At 44.8% G+C, this 11,692-nt stretch overlaps 1 protein-coding gene across 3 annotated transcripts; it reads left to right on the top strand.

Moving 5' to 3' along the window:
• The first annotated feature begins 2,576 nt into the window (after positions 1 to 2,576).
• Positions 2,577 to 10,546, top strand: LOC133922166 (gamma-glutamylcyclotransferase 2-2-like). Of its 3 annotated transcripts, none has more exons than XM_062367374.1 (9): positions 2,623 to 2,875; positions 3,190 to 3,323; positions 3,462 to 3,538; positions 9,254 to 9,310; positions 9,438 to 9,494; positions 9,578 to 9,618; positions 9,704 to 9,775; positions 9,872 to 9,951; positions 10,059 to 10,546. In XM_062367374.1, the coding sequence occupies exons 2-9, from the start codon at positions 3,215 to 3,217 to the stop codon at positions 10,307 to 10,309; spliced, it is 744 nt and encodes a 247-aa protein (XP_062223358.1). In that variant the 5' UTR covers positions 2,623 to 2,875; positions 3,190 to 3,214; the 3' UTR covers positions 10,310 to 10,546. The 3 variants fall into 3 exon arrangements, with proteins under 3 accessions (XP_062223359.1, XP_062223358.1, XP_062223360.1); XM_062367376.1 differs by having other exon boundaries at positions 2,656 to 2,875; positions 10,143 to 10,546; XM_062367375.1 differs by lacking the exon at positions 9,438 to 9,494 and having other exon boundaries at positions 2,577 to 2,875.
• Positions 10,547 to 11,692: the final 1,146 nt, after the last annotated feature.

Genomic DNA, 11,692 nt, shown 5'->3' with positions numbered 1-11,692 from the left:
GATATAACTTTATTCATTATGAAAATATTTTTATAATATAAATCTTTCTATTTGAAATAATATAGTTTTATAGATGTTATTAGTCAAAGTGCTATATTAGAGACTGAGCCGATTTCCTAATGAATTTATATTTGGATCAGAAGAAGTAGTAATTTTTAATGTTTGAATATGCCTGCAAAGTTTACAAAATAAATTTCAGAACTCCTAGAAAATTTCAAGGAACAATTTTAGGGGAAATACCCCATGTAAACCTTTAATTAGGGGCAATTTGCTTCTAATGAATTTTAGACTAAAAAAAATTGTACACCAGTAGCTAACAATTTTTGAGTACGACAACAACATTGAAACCCAGAAGTGGCCTTTGCGAAAAAAGTGGTATTATGATTCTCTACTAGCGAACTTTGTAAGAATTGTAGATGGACCTAAACATCTACGGTGACCTCATTTTCCTATCCTTTGTAGGACCAAGACAAGCTCATGCATATCCAAAATATGGGGATGCTAAATATCAATCTCCTGAAAATAATGCTTCACTCAATCGAGAATCACAGCCCAACAATCGCAACCTCGTACACGTCATCTATAATAAAGCCGTCACCTATAACTTAGATCATAAGTGACGGGTCTCCCCGCACCAGTCATAGGTAACAGGTCATGGTACCACCCGTCACTTATGACTTGGCATAGGTGATGAGTCTTTCTAGACCAGTAATAAGTGACGGGTCGTAATATGACCCGTCACTTATGAGAAGTAATAAGTGACAGGTAATATTATCACCCGTCATTTATTACTTAGATCTGTTATAAGAGCTGGCCAGCCACTATGCGGGTCGAACAATTGTCAACAGTACAGCGCGCTTAGTTCTGACGATTTTCTCTAGTTCCACTAGAGACTCTCCAATATTTTGTTAATTTGAAGTTTGAATTGGTGCTATGTCTTTGAAGGTTTGTATCTCCCACTTTCCTTCTCCTCTAATTCCTATTTGGTAGATTTATTGTACTTTGAGTTGTAATCAGTCATTTTGCATCTTTATCCTAAATCTTAGCACAAGTGATGGGTGAAGAGCTCATCCGTCACCTATAAATTTCTCCCCAGCACATGAGAGACGGTCATAGATGATGGATAATAGTTATTACCTGTCACTTTTGTTCATCATTGATGATAGATCCGTACCCGTCACCAATGACTAGTGATCAGTGACGCGCTCAGGGTGACAGGTACGGTACCTTGAATGTTATCACCCGTCACTCATATCCCTTTTTCACGTAGTGCTCACTTCACCTGTCTCCTCACGTATTTAGTGGCTTCCCTGCCACCAAATCCGTCGCTACTAGCCGCCCCTGTCCTAACCATCTGCGGCTAGCGACATCCCCATCACTGAATGCATCGTTGCAAGTAGCCCCTACCCGAACCCTTTACAATTGTTGCTCCACTGCAACTCGTGGTTGCAACGTCCCCACCATCCCACAATGGTCATCATTGTCGGACCAACCTACCTCCATCTATACCTAGAAATAGTGAACCACCACCGCAAAGACAATTCTCGCTGCTAAATCTTAATTATCTTTATCGACCATAAAAGTCGATAATTTTATGTGATTGTATATAAATTGTGTCAAAATAATTTTAGTGACCGGCAATGCAATCTTGCATTCCCTACCTTTTTTAAGGTACTTTACTACTTTTCATGTTGGGTGTTCTTTATTCGTCCAATTCCAAACGGCCTGTACTACAACTAGTCGCACGCCACGCGAATGGCTTGAAGCAATAAAACCATCTTCGTGTTACGCACTTGACTTTGACCAACTGGACATGGAACAAGCGTGGCCGGCCTCAACCCCAGATGAAGAGAAGTTCGGTTCATCGAACCTCGCCTTGGCCCTCGTCCCCCAGCACCCAAACCCGTCCAGATCCATCGCACCTGCAGCAGACGCCAGCAACCCTCCCTCTCCCAACCTCCCATTTCCGTACCGTGCCCATGACCCTATAATGCTCTCACGATTAGGGAGCTCGAGTAAGCGTGTCGTCTCAAGCTTAGTATTATACAAACTCAAATCAAACTCGATCCTAGTGAAAGATATAGACAAGTTTACAACCAAGCTTAACTTTTGAGCTGAGCTTAAATTGCGTCTAGAGCGAATAGAGTTCGAGTAGCTCACGAGTTTTGATATTTTTTATAGTTCTATCTACGAGTTATTTACGAGTTATATATGTATATAGTTATGTGGTCTTAAAGTTAGGTGGTTAAACTTTAGGTTAGATGATAAAGTTAAAAAATAAACTTGGCTAAAATTAATGAACACCGATTTCATCTTTACAGATAATAATTGTAGTTAACTGAGTTTTTAATGAGCTAGTGAGATGGCTAAGTTTAAGCTTCGCTTGTTAAGATTCTAACCAAACTTAAATCAACCTTATAACAGTCATGTTCGAATAACTTGGGAGCCTTGAGATTTTTTTTACAGTTCTACGCGCGCCCCACCTCCAAAAAGGCCGAAACCAGCTCGTATCCCGCAACATCGCGTGGAAAACGGCCAAACGCGGCGGGAGAGTCTGCCACGCGCGCACAGGCTCACGTGCCTCACGGTCCCCCCGTCGCGCCACCGTCCTGATCCTCATCCACTCGGTCGCGGGTTGCTATAAACGCTGTCCCTCCGCGCCACCGACTTCTTCCTCCCTCTTCTCCGAATCCCCACCCTAAGTTGACGAGGAGGGCAGGCGAGGCAGGACCGAGCGCAAGGGCTCGGGGCGGGAGAGGCGGAGGAAGAGACGCGCGGCTAGCGGATCCCCTCCCGCTTCATCCGACCGTGCCTACCAGCGCGTCGTCGTTCTTGCCCCCCCCCCCCCCTCTTCCGCTTCCTCCTCTTCCCGCAGGTGCTTCTTGCAACCGCGACCATGTTCTTGCGGTTAGGAAATTCTAGGTGGTTGGAGGGGGAAGCGGGGGCTAGCGACACTGCGGTCGCGCAATGCGGCGGCCGGGATCGGGATCGCGGGTGGTTGCCGGCGGCGCAGGCGTTTCTTTTCTTGGTCGGTTGGGGAGTAGGGGTTTTGCCGTTTTGGGGTTGGGTTTGGGATTTCGGATTGAGGACGATGTGGACGTTTTCGGAGGGTTCTTGCACTGTGGGATTGGGAGATAGGGACAGCTTTGGTGAGATACGATTCTCTCTAATTCTCTTGTTCGTTTGCAGGGAAATCAAATAAAGAGGCTGCAGGATGGTGCTGTGGGTCTTCGGCTACGGGTCCCTGATCTGGAACCCCGGCTTCGACTTCGAGGAGAAGATCCTGGGGTTCATCAAGGGCTACAAGCGCACCTTCAATCTCGGTATGGATTCTTGCGCCTGATTGGAAACCCGGAATTAGCTGATGTGCCTTGTCCTTCTCGTGGCTTCCTTTACATAGTGTGCCTCTTTGACCCGAACCTGAAGGTTTATGTCTCTGCCCTTTTCTTTCGTCCCTGCAGCTTGCATTGACCATAGAGGCACACCGCAGCATCCGGCAAGGACCTGCACACTTGAAACTGACGAGGAAGCCATATGCGTAAGCAAGCACTTTATATTTGTCTTTTCCCCATTTTTCAACGTTCTTGTTGCAGCAATGAATTAAAGCTTACTCCTGGCAATACCATATCCGTATTTGTAAGTTGATATGCGGAAAATACTTCTTTAGGAGCTGCAGTTGGTGTTAGGTTCCACTGACTGACATTACTGAAATTTACTGAATCCTGCAAAACACTCATGTAAATGCATAATTGTTCCACAGGGCTGTAGGGAATGATTTGGGAACCTTTTATATTACTCAGTCGCTAACAAGTCTTTGTGACTGAGCGATATAATTTGTTAGTTTAATAATGTGTTTGCTTAAATTGCCCTCCGTTCGTGCGGGGATGTAATGTAGACAGGACAAAAAAGACTTCCTCTCATGTTCCTTGTCATGGGGTGATATTGTACGAATCTGTCAGATACTTTTTGACATGGACAACTTCTATGCATTTTCCTCAAACAACGAATTTAATTCTCTCAATTTGTTTGGCTATATCTCTAGAAAATACATGCAACTTGTTAGGGGAAATGTCCTACCCCACGGACATTACCAGGAAGTCGCCGACTAGGGCCACTTCGGAGCCCTAAGGCCCTGGGTTCTCCACCAGGATTACAACCTTCGGAGGCCGTAAGGGCTCATCAGGCCGCTCCTTTAAGCAGGGGAGGCAACTAGCCTCTAGAGAAAATATTAGCAAAGAAAGGACACCCCTGTAATCATCTAACACGAAGTGACCGACAGTTAATGTCACTGCAAGTGGAGGCTATCTTAACACCCAGGACAATGCGGCGCCGTGCCGCCATTGACGATCGGCTCAGCATTGTACCCTTACGTTGTCTGCACCACTGTATTTGCTATAATAGACAATATCTTCTAGGTAAGGATAAAAGTATTTTCACCAAGGCTCGGGCTGTGTAAGTTTGACTGGTCCTAGGTCCTGCAGTATGGCGGTAACTTGTACTGTTATTTCTTTAGGGTCATACTTATATGTTTATACCCCGAATGACACTATAAATACAGACCCCTGGCCACGAGACCAGACAAAATTTTTTTTGACGATCAATACATTTGGTGTTCCTTCATCTCCACTTCTTCTTTAAGCTTGAACCATTCGTGTGAGTGTGTTCACGTCGTACTTGTTCATGAAAGATTTTCTTCCACGAACAGCGCGTCGTTCGTAGGGACCTGAACTTAGAAGTAAAAGAGAGGTAGAACACCACCAAAGACAACCAAGGCGCTAGCCCTAGAACCGTTACCATCGCCACACTCATGAAGAAATATGCAGGGCAGCTACGACCAAGCAGACCATGTACCCTCGTCAGCTTTGCAGTTGGGCGGAATGGCGACCCTCTGGCCAATGATGACCCAATAGCTTGGGTTGGCATGGAGGTCCAGGCCGGCACGGAGGCCTTACAACAGTGGCGCAGCGAAGATCTCGTCACACCACAGGAGGTTACAACTGAGACCGCAGCCACATAGGTTGCTCTTCAATGGTTCTGGGCGCTCGAACCCAAGGGTATTCATGCTTGGGCACAGCTCCGAGGCATCTTGTCTGAAACCACTCGGGGCACCCTTGTCGAACCAGCATTTTTGAAGAGTCTGGCTGCCTGACATCCTCCTTGAACCCCTCCGGCGGAAGAGGATTCCAAAGGGGAAAAGGACTCCGTGGCGCACAGAGCCTGCCAACGCCATCGACACAACAATCGCGACGTCAACCGCGTGAAAGAGACTCTGAGTCCATCCCGGTCGAGAAGGCGTAGTCAGGACTACTCCGGCTCCAAAAGCCGGTTCACCGGACAGCCTCGCTGGCCAACCTGGACATAAAAGGGCTCCGGGGAAACCATGGGCTCGGTGTGCACAACCCTGGTTGATGCCCCCGATGCCGACCACAAGCTCCGGTACCACTGGAAGTGTACTGGTGTATTCTGCACGGGCCCGGATGTGACCACAATAAGGACGACTGCCGGACCCTCATAACTTTCAAGGAAGAGTACCTCAGAAGGCAAGCAGGACACCTGGCAGGGGAGAAAGTCGGCGACAGGCGACACAGGGTTCATAGTATTGGAGTGGGCCTCGGGCAGGTCTCTGGGCCTCTGACCCTGCTCTGCCGTCGCTAACTCCGCCGTCGACGATACAATACCCCAGTGATGAGGGTTGAGCCGCCCTAATAGCCATGATCATAATGGAGCCCGGCAGTTCGCGAACACAAGGGGGCCCTCCTTAGGCTTCGGATGCCGGACGGTCAAAGCTCTCAGTGGGCCTCCCCTATCGGGCTTAGTATGGGCAGGGTCGGCCAGGGGAAAGGACGCTATGCCTCAGCAAGAAGGCCCTGGGTGCTCCAAAGGTCCGCAAGACCAAAAACCTCTGGCGGACGACTCAGGCTGGAGGGGCCAACCCTTCCCCCGTCTTGGAGCTACGAGGGCTTCTGGGCCTCCAACATTGCCGCGGAGACCTTATTTTGGCAAAGGTACGCCTATGACTACCTAGCAATAGTTTGCCTAGCCGATATCTAACCTAGCTGTAAGTCTCTACAACAGATAACTACCAGGTAGAAACAGTAGAGCTCAAGTTATACCTCTGTCTTCATAGTAGATAGTAAAGCTTAAGTCGTATTTCTGTTCACAATAGATAGTGAAACTTAAATTACATCTTAATTTGGTAGAAATAGTAGAGCTCAAGTTATATCTCTGTCTCCACAATAGATAGTAAAGTTTAAGTCATATGACTGCTCACAATAGATAGCGAAACTTAAGTTATATCTTAGTTTGGTAGAAACAGTAGAGCTCAAGTTTTATCTCTACAGCTCCACAATAGATAGTAAAGCTTAAGTCATATGCCTGTTCACAATAGATAGCGAAATGTAAGTTATATCCTAGTTTTGTAGAAATAGTAGAGCTCAAGTTATATCTCCACACTAGATGGTAAAGCTTAAGTCATATTCCTGTTCACAATAGACTGTGAAACTTAAGTTGTATCTTAGTTTGGTAGCAGTAGTAGAGCTCAAGTTATATCTCCACACTAGATGGTAAAGCTTAAGTCATATTCCTGTTCACAATAGACTGTGAAACTGAAGTTGTATCTTAGTTTGGTAGCAGTAGTAGAGCTCAAGTTATATCTCTGTCTCCATAGTAGATAGTAAAGTTTAAGTTATATCCCTGTTCAAAAAATAGGTAGTAAGACTTAGTTTAAGTTATGCCTTCACTTAAATAGTACACAACAATGAAAGCCTACACACCTGCAGGCGCAGCATGCCTAGGTCGTATGGAATGCATTATGTCTAAGTCACTTGGAAGACATATTATGCCTAAGTTACCTGGAAGGCATTGCATAGCCTCGGTAGTGTAGATGCCACGCACCGGAGGGACATCTTCGATAGCGGAGATGCGACGCATCCAAGGGACATCCTCGATGGCATACACACCCACGCACCATAGGCAGAGCAGACCTAGGCCACCGGAAGGCATCAAGCCTAGGTTACTTGGAAAGCATTGTATAGCCTTGGTAGGCAGTGGAGCCTACATACCTGGAAGTCACCTGAAAGGCATCGCATAACCTCGGTAGTGTAGATGCCACGCACCGGAGGGACATCCTCGGTATTGGAGATGCGACGTGCCCAAGGGACATCCTTGGTGGTGGACACGTCCACGCACGGTAGGCATCGTATGCCTAGGTCACCTGGAAAAGGCATCAAGCTTAGGTCACCTGGAAGGCATTGTATAGCCTTGGTAGGCAATGGAACCTACACATCTGCAGGCGTAGCATGCTTAAGTCACCTGCAGGCGTAACATGTCTATGTCACCTGGAAGGCATATTATGCCTAGGTCATCTGAAAAGCATTGTATAGTCTCGGTAGTGGATGTCACACACCAGACGGACATCCTCAGTAGCATGGGTCACTTAGAAGGGAAAAACAATTCAACTTTGCTCACACCTAACTCGACAAAACACTCTTAGAGAATCAAGCCACGAAAGGGATACAGCCGAAGCATTGGTGCGACCAAAAATGCAAGGCAAAGGGTTAAGTCGGTACAATACAATTTTATCTATACATATTCATATATCATACATAAAGAACATACGAAATATTAAGTAAAAGTCCACTTTGCGTGGCATGGAAGCTGGTACAGTCTCCTACTGCCCGCTCCCTAGCCGTGGTTGTAGGGAAAAATGGTCATATTAGACCATGTTTGTGATTTTGGTGATTAATGACAACATAGTCAATGAGACTAATATATTTGCTAAGAATATATATTAGTAGGTCTAATAGATACAATACATGAAGCCACCGAACCTGGGACAAAGTTTAGTTCAATTGGAAAAGGTTTCAGGAGAAATGAGCTCACCGGATGACCCGGTGTTCACATAGATGAACACAACAAAGTATTGTGTCCAGAGGTATTTGACCTCACCGGAAGGTCCAGTGCCAAGTGTTTGCTAAACACCGGAGTATTTCCTAGTGACACGTGTGCAAAATGGACACAAGTGTTACGCCGGATGGTCCAATGCTATGGAAGTGCACACACCGAACAATTGAATAGTGTGGCACTATGCCGCAATTGACGATCGGCTTAGCATTGTACCCTTACGGTTGCTTGCACCACTGTATTTGTCATAATGGATAATATCTTCTAGGTAGGGGTAAAAGTATTTCTACAAAGGCTCAGGCTGTGTAAGTTCGATCGGTCCTGGGCCCTACAGTGTGACGGTAACTTGTACTATTATTTCTGTATGGACATACTTGTATGTTTATACCCTGAATGACTATAAATACAGACCCTGGCCACCAGACCAGATGAGGAATTTTTTTGACGATCAATGCATTTGGTGTTCTTTGCTCTCCACTTATTCTCCAAATTTGAACCATTCATGTGAGTGTGTTCTCGCCATACTTGTTTGTGGAAGATATTCTCTTCCATCAACACAACTTATAGTTCTTAATTTCTTATTCACTTTTGGTTTACAACCGTTATGATCCAACCAATGTTCCAATATGCAGTCATTTCACTACACTGGCCTTAAAGCCTAAGAAAATCCTCCGCATACATGTAAGAAAAGTCCACAAGAGCATGGAAGGCAATAGTTTAGTCGGATCGGGAATAGTTTGGAGTTGCATGGTATAGTAAGTTATGTAAGACCTATACCATTCCAATAGCCTCAGCCCTGTACGCCAGTGACTCACTCAAATTGGTATGCTAGCCCTGCAGATCAGCTCAATACTATCCGTGAGAGACCATACATCTGACATTGATAAACAAACTTACATAAGTGACGTTCACAAACCAACTCATATATATGATATTTCTGACACTGGCCATGCCATGCAGACCACATTATACAGTCCCATTAGAGCCTGAAACTCTTGCAAGGTCGATGAATGGTAGCAGGAATCAGCTTACAGTTTCTTCTCATTTTAAAAGCTGCAACCCTATTTAGAGGGCATTCTTTGCTCTTTTTGTATGCTAGTTCATTACTCATGTGTGTCAGAGACTTAAGTTCACTTTGCTCTTTTTGTATGCTAGTTCATTACTCATGTGTGTCAGAGACTTAAGTTCACTTTAGTTCTGAATGTACAAATGGAATCCCTTGTAAAGTAAAAACTCATAATCTTTGTTCTGAATTTATGACTGATTTACGTGTTTGTTTATCTTTTTTCAAAAGATTTTCATTGGACTGCTACGAGCATTGATTTGTCCTATTTTGCTTCCTTATTTGCAGTGGGGAATTGCATATTGTGTCAAGGGTGGTTTAGACAAAGAGCAAGAAGCAATGAAGGTGCAGTGTGTGTGTTGTTTTTTTTGCGTCTGCTTCACAGATTGAAAGGAAAAAAAAAGGGTATTTATGAGGCTAAATTTGCTTAGACAACGCTGACAACGTTGGTAACTTATTTTTCACATTTCAGTACTTGGAGAGAAGAGAATGTGAGTATGACCAGAAAATCTCTGTTGATTTCTACAAGGTATTATTTATCTGTGTCAGGCATTAGTTTAGATTTCTTTTTTTCTTTCAAAGCTCTTATTTTCCTTTTGCTAAATTGTTTAGGAAGGAGATTCTCTGAAACCAGCTGTGATGGGCGTATTAGTGTAAGGCTCCAAACTCGGCGGCAGAAGTTTCATGGTATTCGATGTGAATTTTCTGTGGAACTTACATAACTCGGTGCTTGCGCAGTTTTGTAGCCACTCCTGACCCAGTAGGCAACAAATATTATCTTGGCCCTGCTCCTTTGAAGGATATGGCAAGGTGGGCTATTGCACTCCTTTATCCATTTTATGGACATAATGTTTGTTTAAGCACATCGTCCTGACAACTTTTCTACAATCTTGTTTGCAATATCAGGCAAATTGCTACAGCCAATGGCCCCAATGGCTATAATAGGGACTACCTGTTCTCAATGGAGAAGGCATTGGCCAACATAAGTAAGATAATATCCCATATTGTACTTTATGTGATTAAGTGTTTGATATTTATTCATCTTCATCTGTGTATTCCAATTCTTATTCCAAGTAGCTTATGTTTGTGCTAGTGGCTAGCATGCTGCTTCAGTATTGCAAAAACACCACTGTGTTTAGTGGTAACCTACCGATGGTGTTCATGTTGCTCTGTTCAGGCCATGAAGATGATTCGATCATTGAGCTAGCTAATGAGGTAAGGAAGGTGCTGAACAGAACGAAGGAGACGAAGATCACTGGCTCTGATGCATCATCCCTGAAATCTCATGCTCCTCTTGTGCACCTGTCTGCACTTCCCGAAGGCACCGTTGTGGATTCGAGATAGCAAGAACCTGGAGGACCAGCTGGATCAGCGAGAGATCAAACTTCGTCTGACCATACTCACTCCTCATGCTGTTCGATTAAGACTCAGAATTTGCTTCAGCTCTAGTATGTTTGTGACCAATGTGTACTGATTTGCCTTTGCAACAATCGTAGTGAGGCTGTACCTTTCAGACTGAAAATGCTAAAGCCGTCAATGTTTTGTTTGATACACTAATAATGACATTTTGTCCGTTTAGCACCTTTTAGGATGAAAATTTGTGAAATTCCGACAAGAGAACTTTTGGTACATTTCTATGGCACCCTTTAAAAAGTATAAGTAGTAGGCAAATAATTCTATGTGTGCTGATAACGCATGTAAGAAGGTAATTATGTGCATATCTGCAGCACCCTTTAAATGTTTAATATGAAGTAGTAGCCAAGTAATTCTGTGTGCTGATAACATAAGAACGATTGGTGATTGACCTGTGCACACTGAGGTAGCTGGATGAAACCGTGGACTACCAATTGAAAACCTTTGCATTCGATTCTGAAAGGGAAAACACCATTCAGGTATAGATGATCTTGGAGTTAGGCGGCATGCCGGTTCCTCCTGTACCCCTTCCACTCGTCAACTCTGCAGAAACATACTCTGACGATCCCAACAAAGAGACTGAGCGATTCTTCTCACAAATCCACCTTTTCACAACTTCTTTCCATCCCCAAAAGCAGATCCACATCTTACAGTTCCCATCCTCCCTTCTGTTTCAGCGATTCCGTGGCCTTCATAGTCAACCACCAGCCAAGCACGCTTATCCAACACCTCTCCTCCCAACTCCACCGCGACCGCTGTCTGTGAGCATGCCAACCACATCTACTCACCATCATCCATCACGATGTAATCCTCTTCCGGATCTGACAGATTCCCTGAGAGCTCATCAGCTTCCCCTCCATCAAACCCATTTTGCAGATCATGCTCAAGCCATCGTGATAGCAGACTTCATGCTCAAGGTGATGTTCCCCCTGCATCTCCGGTTCACAGCTCTAATCATTAGGCTCAGGCGCCGACAACGGCGCTGGGGTCGCCATGAGTCTACTGAGCTAGAACTGTCGAGGCTTGGGCGAGAGCCTTCGCAGTTCAACGATGCAACATCTTGCCCACCTTATCACCTCTACAAATGCACATGTATCTTTTATTTCAGAAACTAGAAAGGTTAGAATCTCTAAAGCTCATTTGATTAGCTCTTTCCCCATCAATGATTGCTTTATAGTTCCAGCGCAAGGGAAAACATGGGGCCTTTGGTTGATGTGGAAGGATGATGTGGATCTTTTGGTGCTCTACTCTAGTCAAAACTTAATTATAGCTTCTTGTACATATAAGCCTAGTGCGCAGAACTTTAACTTAGTT

Source organism: Phragmites australis, chromosome 6 (assembly GCF_958298935.1).
Source record: "Phragmites australis chromosome 6, lpPhrAust1.1, whole genome shotgun sequence".
Taxonomy (NCBI): Eukaryota; Viridiplantae; Streptophyta; class Magnoliopsida; order Poales; family Poaceae; genus Phragmites; species Phragmites australis.
Note: the sequence above shows the minus strand (reverse complement) of the source record. Positions and strands in the feature narration are given on the sequence as shown.